The sequence below is a fragment of the Podarcis liolepis genome, assembly GCF_965112155.1.
Source record: "Podarcis liolepis genome assembly, chromosome: 2".
Lineage (NCBI taxonomy): Eukaryota > Metazoa > Chordata > Lepidosauria > Squamata > Lacertidae > Podarcis > Podarcis liolepis.
The window spans coordinates 32,171,232-32,188,575 of record NC_139555.1 but is presented as its reverse complement, the minus strand read 5'-3'; the positions used below and the strand labels follow the sequence as shown (position 1 = coordinate 32,188,575).

Here is a 17,344-nt window from a genome sequence, read left to right as displayed (position 1 = left end):
ATTGTCTACCTATAAATCCCTGCCCATTTCCCCCTCCAAATCATGCAACACTAATTTTCTACTGTGCATATCCTTGCCAAGACAATTATATGGGAGTTCATTAATTTGTGTGATTTGTCTCTCATTTAACACATTAAATGAAAATGAATTATGAACTCCCATGTGGATTTCAGCAGAACACTGATGCCATTTTCCAATTAAGGCTAAGCCTATTCCTAGGAGAGTTTAATTCAAGAAACACATTTTTAAAGAGGAATGACACATGGGATTTGCTTTAATCCAGAACTAAAGACATTTTCCTTTATTGTTCCCCATACAGATTCTGTTATATCAAGTTGTTCTTTACCAGTGCCAAAAAAGAGACAATTCATAATAAGCAACAGTGGCTCAAAATCTCACTGTAGAGGAGAACAGCTGTGTCCACTACCTGCCACTACTTTAATCAACGAAAGCTTCAGGGGTTGTAAAATTTGGAAAAGCCACCCAGGATTTTCCCAAACCCCAGAGGTGGGGAGCATATTTCTGGTGCCTGGAGATATAGAAGCATCTTAACACAAATGAGCGTAATGTATGAAAAGAAAAGCTGACTTCTGGTTTTTCCTCATTCATCCATTATATTTTGGTGGCCAGAATGTTGCTACTGCACAGTACAATTAAAAAGCAAACGGGGGGGAAAAATCTATTTAGAGATCTAAGTCCTAATGTATTCCCCAGACTATGCAGCTCCTTCAACAAGTCTGGCTTTTTGTTTTGTTTTGTTGTATTTTGCTTTTGGGGTCCAGTACAACTCTTACAGCCTATGCATGCTTAATTAGAAGAAAATCCCAGCCATTATCATGGGACATGCTTCCAAGGAAGTGTGCACATATTGAGAATATTAAGGACAATAAGAAGAGCCCCGCTGGATCCGGCCAATGGCCCATCTAGCCTAGCACCTTTTTCTCGCAACGGCCAACCAGGTGAGCAGCACATTAGTACCACACAAAGAGTGATCCGCAGTCTCTGATGGGGTACCACATCCAATATTGGAAGCAGTACACAAAACCATCATGACTTGTAGCTCCTGGCATCCTTATCCTACAAGGAAAATCTCTGTGCAGATTGTGCTGAGCAGGGGGCTTTAGTTCCACTTTTATTGCACACATACCCCCAGGGAGTTCAGGTACCGCACGGGCATTGTTTTTTTCCTCCCCGTTGTCTCTGTAAACAGGAGCAGGGACTGCCCCAAGGTCATGCAATGAGCTTTATGGTTGAGCAGAGATTTAAAACCTGCATCTGCCTGACCAATTTCAGCACTCCATCTCATAACGCCAACGCTGACTCTCCTGTACGTACTGCAGAGCTGTGGTGTTATTACGCAATAAAGCACGGCCATTTCAAAGCAGAGTTATGTAATGTTTGTGCTCTCTGCACAGTGACCAGCACGCTACTGGCACTGAAAGAATATTCCAATAGAAAGAACAGGAGGGTTCTTTTAAAGGCATATTAATTCCAGTCTACTAGGTAAGAAAGAGTTACAGGTGGTGTACATTGACACTGAATGAGAGGGACTGGATTAATGTAAAAAAAAAATTCCTTCCAGTAGCACCTTAGAGACAACTACGTTTGTTATTGGTATGAGCTTTCGTGTGCATGCACACTTCCAACACGGCTACCTATCTGTAATGTACTAAGCATTAGCCTTGGGTGGAGGTTGTTTAATTGGACCTCATTTTTAAAGCAACTAGAATTTTATCTCCTCTATAACATCATATAGGGGTACATCAGTGCCCACTTTGCACATGACCTTCAAAATTCCCAAAGGCCAGTCCTGCATGCAGGGCTAGAGTCAGGGCTTGCTTACAGCGAAGCTCTACTAGCAGCTATTGTGAATGTCAGGACTATATGCCTGTGAAGACATGCAGGGATTATATATCCCTGAAATGGGTGCCCTCATCCACTTGCAAATAGGGAGCAGGATTTGGGTCAAAAATGGGATTTCAAGGGTGGCTGGAGCACCCCTCATTTTAGAAAAGAATCACTGCTTTCCTTTAAGGACTTCACAGGCTCACAGAATAGGAGGTAGACAACTTACCAAAGGCTTCACTGTGCCATTTAAAAAACCACCAGTCTTAAGATACCTTAAACACCAACAAATATAGTGTGGCATAAAATATGTTGTTGTAGTGTTATTCTACCTGTATTTTTCTTGATTGTCTATTTCATACCTAACTTTGTTTTATTTAAATAAAAGTGTTTAAAAAAGTGTTAAAATAAAATTTCGTGAACCAGTACAACCCACTTCATCCGATGCATTAAATGCTCGCAGTTGCCAGTCGGATAAACACACAAACACACACACACAGGCACGTGGGGAAAACTTACACACCAAAGATCAAGCAGTGCAAGGGGTAAAGTCTGCATTTTTTAATGCAAAGGTGCAAAGGTGCGGCATCTAGTAGCAGAAACCTCTTACGAGGATCACGGTGGATCCAGGAGAGCATCTGAGAGGAGGAGGCACATCTGAGGGCGGAGGGGGCTCCGCTTGGAATGCGGTTCCAATGGGGCTTTGGCTCCACCCCGGAGCCTCCACCCCCAGACCACGAGGGCTGCTGGCACAGGCTGGCTAGAGCACTTGGGGACGTCTTCCCGCATGCAGACGTGCAGGACGTGACAGAGGGGCAGACCGGAAGTGCCGGCTGCAATTACCAAGAAATACACGCGCTCACCTCGTGGTTGAGCCGGGGAGAGAGAGAGCGGAGCACTTGCTCTAGTATAGTATTGCATTCCCTGCCGAGAAAGCGCGCGTAGCCTCAGCCATCTGTAGGAGGGGGAAATCAACGCACACATTCTCCCTCGAAACCGATTTTAAGATCGTTATCTCGATAGCGCGAAACCTGCTTCAGAACCAGCAAACACGCACGCGGATGCAACGCTTGGCAATATCTAATTGGGGTCAAGTTATAATTAAAACAGCCAAACAAGAACAACTCTGTCCGATCATCAGCTATATGCCGTTACCAACCCCGGAGCCGTTAAGTGGTCACATAATAAGGCTATTTAGAGGAGAAAAGTCGCGTGGGGGGCGGGGGACGACTCCTCTCCCTTATAATAATCCAAGCACCATTGGTCGATCTGAAGGAAATCAAATTATTCTGTTACCCCCTCTGGCTGTTAAGAAAGTAAGGCGCAAGCCTCTGAAAGTTTAATGGCTTTGCAGCCAAGACGACCCACGCGCCTTTTTTTAATATCTGCTCTAGATGGCGTTTCCAACAAGAACACCGCCGTTATACATTTAAATGATTTATAACCCTTATGATTCAATCCATTTATATGAAAGGAGGGAGAGAACTGAACTCACTGCTTTTTGGAGCCGTGCTCTTAACGGGCCGAAGCAAATTCAGTGAGGACGGTTTTTAAATTCAGCCTCCCGGGCTCTTCAGTTTGGGTAGCGTAACGCGATGGATCAGACTGCCAGAATACAGAACATCCCCGAGCTCCATGGTCCATTCCACAGAATACATAGAAGGCGGCTTCCCAAACTGCCACCGGGCGTCTTATTTTTCAAACGTTGATCTGGCAACAGCGGTTGCCTAAGGTCATCTGCAGCCAACCCTGCCTCGCCTTTACTTCTTGTTGCAACTGCACCGACTAAGCGACCAATGGCTACTTTTAGAATATAATATTCCTCTTGGCGAGAGCTACCCATAGAGAGAGAGAGAGAGCACGTGCACAATAAAAGGCCGGAAACAAGCGCATTACTGCCTTGTGAGACGTTTTCACAAGCTTCTCCACCCCCCACCCCTTTATTCCCCCAATTCTCCTTGCCTGCAATCTGAATATAAAACCTACACCTGCTGGAATATACACACAGTTTTTAAAAACATCAACAAATGCACGCCCTTTAGATCGCATATTAACATTTACAAGCAGCACTGTCCCTATGTATTTAAAAAAAGGCGTTATTTTCAACGTTGGTTAAAAACACACAAACGTATATGCAGGCTGTACTCTTGACCTCTCTCTCTGGGTTGATCATAGCCATCAGATTGTAGCACTTGGCAAAGAAGTCGTATGTACTGATGCAGCCAAGTAGCTTCCCCTCAGTCCTCATTCACACAAGCGCATATTTACAAACCAACACACAAATACAGGGTAACCTTACCAACTGAAAATGGAGGAAAAGCAGGCTCCAGAAGTGTGCTTCTGCTCCCCAGCCTGTTGCCTAGAAACAAAAGACGGAACAAATGGGGATGGGATGTAGCATTCACTTCAGGTTGACTCAGTTGTGAGTTGTTCCTGAGGGCGTGCTTGACATCCTGCTTCTCACTATACATTGGACCCGTAAATCACATGAAACAGCTCAGGCCTATTGCTTTCTCTTAACTCAAGTGCTCTCCCCATGTAGGTAGGAACAAAAGAAGTTGTGGCTTGAGTATGCAAAGTAGCTTGTTCACCCTCCTCTTTCTTGCCTTTGCAGTACTATATCAGGAAGTAAAAATATAATGCCCTGCTGCTGTTTTGCATCATTTGGGCCATTTTAATAAAATAAAGCAAATTCTTAATTACTATTCCTATCATAGCAGTATCACCCGTAACTTTAACCTACATTGGCAATAAGATCCATAGCTAGATAACATGACTTCTTTAAAAGAAAAGAATGAAGAGCACAGAGAAGACAACAAAGGAAGTGCTATAATCCTTTTTCAAAAGAACTTATTGAAAATCTTTCCATATTTCACTTAGACTTGTCAACAGGTTTCAATTATATCCTAGGTGATTATCCATTTTTTGTTCAAGTTTTTGTTCATGCTTATTCTGTGGCAGAATCCCAACGGCCAATTTAATATCACAGACTGACCCTCTCTGTTCTTTGTTGATAAAAAGTTAAAGCCAATATTATACCATTAGCTTATAATATAAATATAATAATCTACACAAATCAATCACATTTGAAGTACAATTCTGGTCACCTCACTTGAAAAAGGATATTGTGGAGCTGGAAGATGTTCAGAAAAGGGCAAACAAAATCATCACGGAGTTGGAGCAACTCCTCTATGAAGCTGTTTAGAGAAAACTATATATGAGGAGATATGATATCAGTGTGTAAATTATGCATGGTGTTCTGGTGTGCCATCTGGAGTGGGGCGAGGGTCCCCCCCCCATGAATTTTCAAGGAGGAGGCGTGCTTCCATCACATGGCCCCAGCTCCCTCAATTGCAGGGGCAAGGTGGCATGTCTGATGGTGCTGAAAACGTGGATAAGGAAAAGTTCTCATGGACCTCTCATAACTCTTGAACAGCGGTCAGCAAACTTTTCCAGCAGGGGGCCAGTCCACTGTCCCTCAGACCTTGTGGGGGGCCAGACTATATTTTGAAAAGGAAAAGGGGGGAAAATGAACAAATTCCTATGCCCCACAAATAACCCAGAGATGCATTTTAAATAAAAGTACACATTCTACTCACGTAAAAAGACCAGGCAAGCCCCATAAATAACCCAGAGATGCATTTTAAATAAAAGGACACATTCTATTCATGTAAAAACACGCTGATTCCTAGACCGTCCGCAGGCCAGATTTAGAAGGCGATTGGGCCGGATCCGGCCCCCCGGCCTTAGTTTGCCTACCCATGCCTCTTGAACATGTGGGTAGCCAATGGTGCTGAATATTGGAAGTTTCAAGATAGACCAAAGAAAGCCCTTCTTCACACAATGCACAGTTAAACTATGGAATTTGCTCACACAAGAGGCAGTGATGGTCGCCAACTTGGAAGGCTTTAACGATTAGACCAATTCAAAAAGCAGACAAACGAACCATGACAACTATGTTCCAGCTCCACAATCAGAGGCAGCATGCCTCCATATGCCAGTGGATGGGAAACTGCAGGTGGGGGTGGGGGTGGGGAGGGAGTGCTGTTCTGATCAGGTTCTGCTTGCAAGCTTTTCAAGGGCATCTGCCTGAGCTGGCCACTGTGAGAACAGGATGCTGGGTTAGATAAGCCATTGGCCTGCTCCAGCAGGCTCATTTTATGTCCGTAAGTATAGAGCTACTCAATAATAAAAACAGAAGAAACAACATTAAGGGAGAAGGCAAATATTAACTTATTTAGGGGCCACATCACTGAGGCTAGTGTAGACGTATTCCGATTGTTTTCTTTTTATAAGATCAGATATAATCTTCCACAAATGAGCATCGTGGGGATGGGCTTCCTAATCTGCTCCCCACTAGCCTTTTTGTTGTTAAAAAATCCTCTCAAGTTGCTTTATGCCCTGCAGGGGGAATGATACAGGAGGCAAGTTTGGGAAGGTTCTAAGCAACAACAAAAAACCACAACCCTACTCAAATGGAAAAGGGTTATCAAGTACGGGTACTTGCCTCTACAACAACTTAAGAGGTTTGCTAAGGGCAAAATACTACGTGACACCATTCAGGAAGTCAGGCCGCTCTTTGTTTCATATATTAACTTTCAGAACCCAGACACGCCCACAATCACACTCACATATGTCCTTCTGGAGACACTCCCTAGCCTAAACTGCATATTTAACACGTATAAAATAAAACATTAGTTTGTACATTGAAGGTGACTCCCGCATGCAATGAAGTGCTAAAGAGTGGCTAACACAAAGTGGCTATATGTAACACTGATGGTTATATGTTTGTGTGTTTCTTTAGGGTTGTTATATTGGGTGTTCTATTTGTGCTTAATAGGAAAAATCCAATTTGTTCAGGACTGCAGACTTAATTTCCCAAATGAGAAGTGGTCACTGCATGCTAAACTAAGGAAGAGAGTATTTATTTACCTTATTTTCAAAAGCTGGAGAATGCCAGAGGCGGGATAGAGTTAATCTTCCAATGAAATAGCCCACGGCTTTCAGCTACAGCCCATCACCACTCAGTAGAGAATGGTGTCCCACTGCCAGCGTCAAAATACAATTCTGACTACCAGTCTAGTCAGCGTTTGTTCATGGAATGGAGGAAGATACTATCTTGTCCTTAGTCTCAGGTAATGTGGCTTCCTTGCTGCTATACTTCTGCTATGAACCCAAGGTGGAGAACCTGTGGCCTTCTGGATGCGGATGACTAAAACTCTCCTTGCTTACCTAGTGTGGGTTTTAGTAATATTTTGCAGATTTAAATTAATATTGCATGGCTTTATTGGGTTTTTAAAAATTCTTTTGTGAATTACTCCATGTGACACATCGTCTAGTGTTTTCTGAAACTTATGCTTTAAATGCAGTCTCTCTTTTTTAAGAATAAGTAAAAAAGAATCACCCCTAGCCAACATGACCAATAGTCAGGGATGAGGGGAGCTGCAGTTTGGCAACATATTGTGGGCCACAGGTGAGTTTCCCACTTCTGAGGTAGACGTTTCGTCACTTAACTTGGTTATTTGGGGGGGGGGTGTCCTGTTGTCAGACTTTTATAGTATTCAAGGTGTCTGGAAATACATATGTACCAATTTCCCCCCTTTTTTGTTGTTTATGGGATATCCCAGTTATGGGATAACTGTGCCCTGGGATTGAATAAAACCTGTGGAAGAGTGAATGGATACATAGTTTTCACCTTTTAGTGTACAAAATGCCTTGCAAGTCTTTTCTAATATTGGGTGACATCCAGTGATGTCTGCCAGCTTCTACAATGGAAATAAGCAGCACAATGGGACTTCTGGTTTCTCTCTGCCAGCTTCCCCCCAAATCTGCTCTGTAGGGTCCCCCAACCCCAGATTATGCAGGTGCAGGGAGGAGGAGATAAAGGAGAAGCTCTGTTGCCCACTATTGCTACGCTGGATTCACAAAAAGGACCATAGCATATGCTAGGATGAAACACAGTAACTCCTCCTCACCATGCTGAGGAGGAATTCAAACTGAGGGCTCACAGGTCCAAGCCCATTATAATAACACTGGTCTCTCCCCTATAACTTGATGCTATCTGCTACTCTGTCTGACATTCACTTGACCACAGCACTGCTAATTTGTGAGCTTCACTTCCTGATTAGCAAAGCCGACTTTCCACTACAGCATTTCCACAATTAATTCCAATTCAAACTGAAATCTGTGTAGAGAGGGGGAAAAAGACATTTGGTCCATTTCCCACAGAGGCATTATTTGGCGGCTTTGTATTCTGAGGCCAGAGCCTGGTCCACCTCTGCAGGGACATCACTTCATAGATGTCAAAAGAAACCTTTGTCTCTGCCACTGGTGACCTTTGTTATTTACCAGAGGTTAATCCTCCCCTGCTCCACTTCCATCCTCTTTCAACACCCCCCTTCTCTTGAAGCAAACATGTGGTTCTTCTGCCATCCCCCGCCCTGCAATCTGCCCTTTTGGTCCTGTTTGATAACAGGTTCCATCAACCTACTCCTCAAATCTCCTCAGTTGCTTCCTTCTCTTTCGCTTACTATCCACAGCATGTCCTCAGGCTTTTACTGAGTGATATTTACACACACCCACACCCACATATACGTATATGAAATTTTCTCCGAGCTGAAAAGCAATCCACACACAGAATCTCAATCATCTTTACAGCAGAAACAAAAAGGTTATATTTATAGGGGTGCTAAAAGGGAATGACTTAACAAAATGTCCCAGTGGCTTCCTGGCTTAGCTAAGATTCATGCTAAAGAGGTATGGGTTTCATCAGCAGGTGGGTTAGGGAGACAGACTGGGAACCCTGTGTACACTGCATTGTGCTCCAAGTTGGAGGAATGGTGGAGTGCAATGTACTAATCAATACAATGCAGAAATGTTTTTTGTTAATTTAAATACTGATTATGGAGTATCCACAAGCAGAAAGAAAAGATAACTAAAGCACTGTGTGGGTAGAGATTGTGGGGGAAGGAATATGTGTAACCAGATCAATTCAGGTGTTTCAAGCAACATGTACACTGTCACATGGTACAGAACCTCAGATACTTCCGGAAGAGTAACCAATTACCAGGAGGGTGGGGGAATAGACAGAGATTCCTCCATATTTCAGCATGAATTAGTTGGAAGGCCAATTGGTAGACAATTCATTCCAGATCTAGACCTGCAGCACATGAAACTGGAGAGTCGTTCCCAGTGTCTGATTCTCCTCTGCCACCTCCCCAACTCCAAAATTCCTTCTCCTGGAAATTTGCCAAAGCCCAGCTGTAGGAATCATTCTAAGATTCCCCCGCCTTCCAAAAAATTACTTTGTGTGTGATTGAGTCACTGCAATTAGAGGGGGAGTTGCAGTTAGCAATAACATTTTTTTAAACCTGCCCCAAGCCCTTGGGATGAGGTGGGATGTACAAGGAATAAACTGAATTATTAAATAATTATGCAATTAATTATTAGTTCAGCTTCATCCCGAGGAGATCACTTCTGCAATTAAAAGGTGGGTTTGAAATGTCCCATGGGACCTTTTGTTTTATCACATTGGTATAGGTAAAGGTAAAGGGACCCCTGACCATCAGGTCCAGTCGCAGACGACTCTGGGGTTGTGGCGCTCATCTCGCTTTACTGGCCAAGAGAGCTGGTGTTTGACCGCAGACAGCTTCCGGGTCATGTGGCCAGCATGACGAAGCCACTTCTGGCGAACCAGAGCAGCGCACAGAAGCGCCATTTACCTTCCCGCTGGAGTGGTACCTATTTATCTACTTGCACTTTGACGTGCTTTCAAACTGCTAGGTTGGCAGGAGCTGGGACTGAGCAACGGGAGCTCACCCCGTCGTGGGGATTCAGACCACCAACCCTAGGCTCTGTGGTTTAGACCACAGCGCCACCCACGTCCCATCACATTGGTATAGTATAGTGAAATAAATTAATGACATATATTTACAAATTGTATATCCTGATAGTGTCAACAAATGAAATAAATGCACATACACACATGTTCTGGACCACTAAAGCTGCAATGTAAAGAATGGGGCTTGTGTGGCAAGGAAGGCAGCTAGGCTCCCTGGACTGATCATCACTGCCACCACCCCAACACCCATCAAGACTCCTCAGCTCTTAACTTGAGTATGAAATGCAAAGCCCCTTCATGACCTCCCGGCCCAAAAGGCTTTTTTAAAAAAGCAATTTAGCACTTAATTCAACTGCTCTCCTTTCTTTCATGAGAAAGAGGAAGAGTAACCAATCATTGCAATGACTAAAAAACATTCCAATTGTTCTTTTTTTAAAAAAAAACACCCCTTGCCATCTGGTATGGGGTGTGTTTTATACTACATGCAGATGATGCGTAACTACCAGGATTGCAAATCTCAAAATTCAGCCTGGAACTGAAAACCAGGCAGTGTCCTCCTTGCTGGCTTCATGCATAATTGCCTGCAGGCTTTTCTGCTCCGGTGGACACATTGGGGGTGGGGGGGGGGAGGCTGTTTCCTAGCAGTTGAGTGCACAGATCCATCAGATAGGCCAGAAAGCCATTATTCGCGTTACTAGCTTTGCACTTTTTTCATTTAAAGCATCCAAAAAAAGGAAGCTGCTGTTTGCTACTGTGCGGGAGTCATCGTGACTATATATCCAACGTACTAAAAACTCATGCCTTCAGCTCTAGAGAGTAAGAATTCAGCCCCTTGTGCCCCAAACTGGCAATACAAAGGTCATTTAATACCTCCATTTAATTGCTCCCGTCCTACGAATCTCCATGCAAGGTGAGTAAAGGCCCACATGTCCGTGATCACTCTGAGCTTACCGGATTGTGCCACTTACGAAGCTCAAGTTACTCACGTGCACAAATGTTTGCATAGCATTGATCAGAGCTGAAGTCATGGGGAGAACCGAATACTCCCTGGGAGAAGATCTACTGATGGCGGTGTCATTTTACAGCCAGAGTAGAACTGCACTTTAGATGATGCCACAAGCTATGTAAGTCTACCTCTTGAGAATTTCCCCTCCAGAAAAAGCAGCCTGTGTTATATACTGTACGGGGAATGGAAGGTAGGGAACCACATTAACAGCCCCAAACCCAGCGGGTCCCAGTTACCTACTAGACCCTTTGGTGGTTTGGCAAACTGCGTAGAGAATGTTTTGAGTATTAAAGCAGTATAATAAATAAATGAAAAGCAAGAACACTGCAGTACTGTACCAGCTTCATAACTGATTCAGTGTAGCGTAATGGTTAAAATGTTGGACTGGGACCTGGGAGACCAAGGTTCAAATCCCCATTTAGCCATCTGGGTGACCTTGGGGCAGGGAAGGGGGGATATAAATGTGATAAATAAATAATAAATCTACAGCTTCACATTTTGACTGTCATTTTATTTAGAGTTATTCTCCTTTCTATTATTATTTATTGTTATCATTATAGTTGACAGGAAAGCTTAGTAAATTGTTGATCTATAGTGTTTGTAAAGGGCTCAGAAATACGTTAGTTAACCCAAACACCAAATTTGGCTTCCTACTGGGTCCTCAGATTGCTGTTCCACAACCCCATCATAGTAAATATACACACTTATTTTGAAATATAAATACCTTTCGCTACAGTGGGCTTTCCAAATGAATAATGGAGGATGTAGCCGCAGCACTACCTAATTACTGTCATATGCAGCTAAAAAAATCCATCTGATGCCACCAGTACTTCAAATAGAAAAAGAAAAGAGTATAAACACGGATGTCAGACTTGATATTGCTTAATAGAGAAATGTCGCTGTTGCAATTCAAGACAAGAACCAGTCAAACAGCACAGGCAGATATAAGGAGCTTCACCTTTATGTTCTTTACAATTTCGTATTTTTTAAAATTAACATACCAAAGCAAAAAAGCAGCAAAATAAGAAAGAAGTACAATCATGCCCATATCATTTGTTTACAACATCTATGCCCAGGGAGGCACAGTATTTCAATTCCAAGCAAATGCCCTAGATCCGTCAAAAAACATTGGATTAAATTAGATCAGTAACTGGGCACTGGCTGGAGGAGCCAATCAGGCCCAAGCTGACTACAGAGATGGGCTGAGATTGATTCCTACAGATAAATGAAGTTTTAAGGGAATCATTTACCATACCCGGGACTGTGTGTACAGAGAAAAAGCACCTTGGAATCTTATCCAAGGATCTGGCATGGATACAAGTGAGCTGGGGACCATCTAAACACCAGAACCACACACCAACCAGAACGCCATCTAGAACCAGAACTCCTTTTCAAATGGCACAGTTCAGGTTGGAAACAACAGCACAGAGCAGAGTACCTCTGAGGGACAAAAGCGTCCTCACACAGCCCACCTGGATCATCTGGGAGTGGGGAAATGGGTTTCAGGGTAAGCCTTCCAAGTCTCTTGCTGATTTGAGCCGGATAATCTCTGACCCTAGAGATTAAACGTTACCCATCTTCCCGTTGCCCAGCCTCTCCCCTGATAAACAGGCGCGCGCGAGGTTTGCTCCTTGTTTCCTAGCCCAGTTCCTTCCCTCCCTGTCTGTCATCCCTTCACGAGCGTTTAAATCCCTGTGACATATAAGGAAACTGGATCTCGCTGGAGACCCAGCCTCCCCTCCTCATCTCACGCGGTGCGCCCAGAAATCGAGTGCTCCTGTGATCCAGCCGAGCATCGTCACCAACTAGAGATCTATATCTAGGCCTTGTTCTGGGGTGTTTTCTGATGTTTAGAAAGGCGCAAACACCTCTCAGCACCCTCCTCGGGGGAAAGCCAGACTCCTTGTGATGCCCCTGGCTTCGGTTCCGAGTCGGTCTCGCTGAAACCGGGAGGGAGATGCGCTCAGGAAGAGAGAGGCGGGTGGATTGATCGCCTGTTTTAAAAGGGCTGTCTAAAAGCCCCGATGAGACTGGCTTTCGCTTGGTCCCGACACAAGCATCTCTCCTGGGCAAATCTCCCTTGGCCACGGAGCTCCTTGGGTCAAGGATGCGCGGGAGAGAAATGAATGAACTTCTCCAGGAGGAGGAGAAGCCGGAGCCAGACCGCTCAGGGTGGCCAGGACGCCTGGCGCTAGCAGAGGAGCCCTTGGGGATCATGAGGACCCAGCCTCTTGGAGCCGCGGTCACCGCGACATGGGCTAGGAGGGGGCGCTGGGAAAGCGCGATCGTGGAGATGCCGTTGCTGGGGAAATAAGGGCAACTGGACAATACGGTGCCCAAAGGGGCTATGTATGCCTGAGCCTTACGAAGGTCTGTCTATGGGATGCGCCCCCGCCGACGCGCAGACCTCCGGCTTTCACTTCCCCACCCTCCTGTTGCGCGCAGACAGCCGCCTACTTGGCCCCCTGCTCAGCTGGTCCAGCCGAGGCCGGGCCAGGAGCATCTTGGGGAGGCAGCCGCGAGAGAAGGGGGCAGCGATGGGGCGCGGGGGACCAGCCCTGAGTCATGCACAGCTTCGTCAACGCCAAGCCCGCCAGGCGAGAGTCTCTCCGTCCGCTTGGCGCCTCCATCTCCCTCCGCAAGCGCTGGAGAGGAGACCCGGCGCCGCTCCTTCCCAGCCTTAAGCCAGCCCTCGCCTCCGACCCGCCCAGATGCGAGCAGGTGCCGCCGAGCGGCAGACCCCGGCGGGCCAGGAGAGCGCGCGGCGCACCGAGGTGCCCCCCGAGCGCCACCTGCCAGAGCCCCTTCGGGCGACCCGGGCGGACGGTCCCCTAGCGCGCGCGCGCTCCGCAGAAGCATCTCCCCGCCGCGCACAGCTCGCTTACCTGGGTATCCCGGACCGCTGGGCGGCAGGTTCGGGCGTGGCTCCGTCCCCGGGCGCGGCGGGTTCGGTGGCGCGGCTCCCTGCCGTCCTGGGGCGATGTAGCGCCTGTAGCTCGAGAGCCGCGCAGCCAGCTCGGCGGGAGAGCGCGTCAGAGAGGCCGAGGGAGCCAAGCCAGGGCCAGGCCAGGCGGGTCCTAGCGCCTCCCACGGGCCGCTCTCCGAGGGGGCGGGGGCCGAGCGGCAGCGTGGTCGGTGGGAGCACGTGGGCCGCGACTCCTCTGCCGAGGCGAGACGGAAAGAGGAGCTGTGAGCAAGAAGACCTAGGGGCAACATGGAGAAAAAACAGAACTGGGTCTGCCCCCTGGAGCAGGGTCGGAACTCAGGGAGCTGATAGGTGGGCAAGGCGATCAGGATCAGGTGGGACCCTGAAATTCTGGATCCCGCCAAAGTTTTGTGCTGCGAATCCCGCATTTTGGGCAAAGGGCCAAAACCCTTTACAAGTACAGTGGTACCTCGGGTTAAGAATTTAATTCTGTCTGGAGATCAGTTCTTAACCTGAAACTGTTCTTGGCCTGAAGCACCACTTTAGCTAATGGGGCCTCCTGCTGCCGCCGCGCCACCGGAGCACAATTTCTGTTCTCATCCTGAAGCAAAGTTCTTAACCCGAGGTACTATTTCTGGGTTAGCAGAGTCTGTAACCTGAAGCGTCTGTAACCCGAGGTACCACTGTAAAGGGCCAAAAACCAAACCTCATCCTGTTTGACTCCAAACCAGTGCCAAAGTGCTCTGCTGGTTTTGTGCGGTCGCAAACCTCGCTTTCTGTGCCCACCCCCCAAACTGAGTAATTGACGCACAGTCAGTGCATATAGACACGGATATGGCGATACAGTGAGTGGAGAGGTGTATAAACACAGTGTATTACACCAGAACCAGAGGCACCATAGGTCAGGGGGCAGGACAGAACCATAGGCACCAGACTGGTTCAAAACCACAGCCAGAATGACCTTGACTTACAGAACTGGATTTGAAGATTTAGGGTATAACATTTAGGAAACATCTGAAAGCAGCCCTGTATAGGGAAGCTTTTTAAGGTTTGATGTTTTACTATGTTGTTATATATGCTGGAAGCCACCCAGATTGTCTGGGGCAGCCCAGTCAGATGGATGGGGTACAAATAAATTACTACTACTACTGTAGGGACGCAGGTGGCGCTGTGGGTAAAACCTCAGCGCCTAGGGCTTGCCGATCGCATGGTCGGCGGTTCAAATCCCCGCAGCGGAGTGAGCTCCCGTCTTTTGGTCCCAGCTCCTGCCCACCTAGCAGTTCGAAAGCACCCTTAAGCGCAAGTAGATAAATAGGTACCGCTTTATAGCGGGAAGGTAAACAGCGTTTCCGTGTGCTGCTCTGGTGCCGGTTCGCCAGAACAGCTTCGTCACGCTGGCCACGTGACCCGAAAGTGTCTGCGGACAGCGCTGGCTCCCGGCCTATAGAGTGAAATGAGCACACAACCCTAGAGTCTGTCAAGACTGGCCCGTACGGGCAGGGGTACCTTTACCTTTTACTACTACTACTACTATTATTAACTACAAGCCAGAAATAGAGCAGGCAAAGAAAAGAAGCAGAGAAATCTGGACCTTGGTCGGGCACAGTGCTAAGGGAATATATTGTAACAATGAGAATAGTAGGACCTTCTTGATCTAGGACCAGACACAGCTCAAGCACCGGGGCAGTTTCAGAACCAGAAACTAAAGGGAGTCATGCCTAGCTATCTATCACCAGGTTGCCTAAGGTAAGACAGTCAAAGTTCTCAAGTCAGCTTTTGGTCAAGAACCGAGCGGATTTCAGGTTTATCCAGGATGCTACCCAATTAATGTGTGACGACCCAGAACTGTATGGAATTAGGATTATATACCCAGGATTCAGGGCAGAGAAATGAAAATACTTCTTCACACACCACATAGTTTAAACTATAGAATTTGCTCCCACAAGAGGCAGTGATGCTGGCCACTAACATGGATGGCTTTAAAAGAGGATTAGCTGAGTTAATGGAGGATAAGGCTGCCAATTACTACTAGCCGTAATCATAGCTATGCTCGGTCTCTATAGTTGGAGGGCAGTAATGCTTCTGAATACCAGTTGCTGGAAACTGCAGGAAGGGAGAGTGTTGTGCTCAGGACTTGCTTGTGGGTTTCCAACAGACATCTGGTTTGCCACTGTGAGAAAAGGATACTGATGCGGCAGCTCTTCTTATGTTCTTAAGACTAAGCTTTCCCAGCAGTTTTAGACCAACAAATGTGATTTGCAGAGCCAACACATATACAACGTAATGACATTATTTGGCCTATCCCTCCTACTCTGTAACTCCATAGTGGGCTCCTCTTTCCTTGAATTAAGGAGTTTTTGAACACCACCCACACAGGGAAGGGATATTTCTCCTTACATTTAGCTTCCCTTCAGCTTCTTATTTGTCTGAAATCAAGTACCAATGAACTATCCCTATTCCATTTCACTTGCAAAAGCTTAAGGAGTGCAGAATTCACCAGCCTTTATCCAACAACAGTAACTGATCAATATAACCATATATCAAACCAAACCAAACATACTGATTGAAAGGGAAATTTGGAAGATTTTAGGACAGGCATTTACATTTTGGCAGCTCTGGCATCGCTGAGCATGTCTGCGGACCATCAAGTGCAGTCTCACTTGAAAGACTTGACATATTTTTTCGCAGCAAGAGACAGGGACATGCAGGAGACATTCAAGAGGCTTCTTCCACTGACTGACTAGTGTAATGAGGCATGGAATATTGCCCTGGTGGAGAAATTGATAAATCAAGTGTCTGTCGCCAGAGGACCAAACTGAGACAGGCTAATTTTTTGAAACTTGGTACAGTTTTATTGGATTCATTAATGTTAGCATCTCGGATCAAAGAGCACCACAGACTGAAAGATATAGAGGAACTTGATTTGCCTGATCTTTAGTGTCTTCAGGGGGTGTGTGAGCAAGTGCAAGCATGCCCCAGTCTCTATGCAAGGTCAGATACCTGCTTGTACAGTACAGTTCTCTTACTTGCCAGTCACATACATATTTGAATGATTTTAAGCTCATTTGTATGTTAATCAGAGTGCTTTGTAGTTACATATAGATTTGCTGTTCATGGCTTGCTTTCCTTCTTCACCCTTATTGCATGCATGCATTTATCACATGCATATGCCACCCTGAATTTCACACCTTGAACTAAATTCCAGGCCAGGGCTCTGTCCATTCATCTCTCTACTAGGTTCCAGTACCATAGGTTCCTCTGCCAGCTTCCAGAACTGTGTCCCTTTGCCCTCTTGTGTCACCCAAGGCTATTTTGGATGGCAGTGCTTGCTTTCCTCTCCTGTCACTGCTTATCTCTTAATAGGGCACTTGTGCACAGCAGTCCAGGATGCCTTTCTCCTCCCTCAGAGCTTTGCTGACATTTCTCTTGGCCAGTCCAGCTAGTTCACATTCTCCCTCTGCTGCTTCTGGCACCCAGCGAACTCCCCTACTTTTAGACCTCACTTTAAAAATTGTGCACCAAAAAACCAAGGGCATCATCACATCTCAGTCAAAATCCCCCTCAACAGACCCCCCACCCCCGGGGCTGAATTCACAATCTGCTTTTAAAAATGTCAATTCCATCAGAATTCAATACCGCAGCAGCAGCATCATACATTAAATGGTGAAAAGTGCGACCTGCTTCTGTAGCTCTGTTGAGATATCCGTTCTTAACCGTTTCGAGCTTG

General features: G+C 46.1%; 2 protein-coding genes across 9 annotated transcripts in view; one reads left to right on the top strand and one right to left on the bottom strand.

Annotated features, from left to right (window-relative positions):
* The window catches only part of SLC16A3 (solute carrier family 16 member 3), a 31,205-nt gene extending 17,416 nt beyond the window's left edge, over positions 1-13,789 (bottom strand). Inside the window, exons 1-2 of one of the 6 annotated variants that reach the window (XM_083487222.1) lie at positions 13,577-13,789; positions 4,145-4,204 (exon numbers count right to left, since the gene is read on the bottom strand). The gene's annotated coding sequence lies outside the window, so the exon portion shown is untranslated. Of the gene's footprint in view, positions 1-2,708; positions 3,297-3,340; positions 4,104-4,144; positions 4,205-13,576 lie in introns of those variants that run through there. The other 5 variants (XM_083487219.1, XM_083487220.1, XM_083487218.1 and 2 more) reach the window with 5 other exon arrangements.
* CCDC57 (coiled-coil domain containing 57) overlaps positions 12,072-17,344 on the top strand; it is a 66,592-nt gene continuing 61,319 nt past the window's right edge. For 2 of the 3 annotated variants that reach the window (XR_014522058.1, XM_083487115.1), the window contains exon 1: positions 12,072-12,198. Coding sequence is in view for 2 of the 3 variants with exons in the window: in XM_083487115.1 (XP_083343241.1) it covers positions 12,087-12,198 (112 nt within the window). In the remaining variant the exon portion in view is untranslated. Of the gene's footprint in view, positions 12,199-13,890; positions 13,946-17,344 lie in introns of those variants that run through there. The other variant, XM_083487120.1, reaches the window with a different exon arrangement.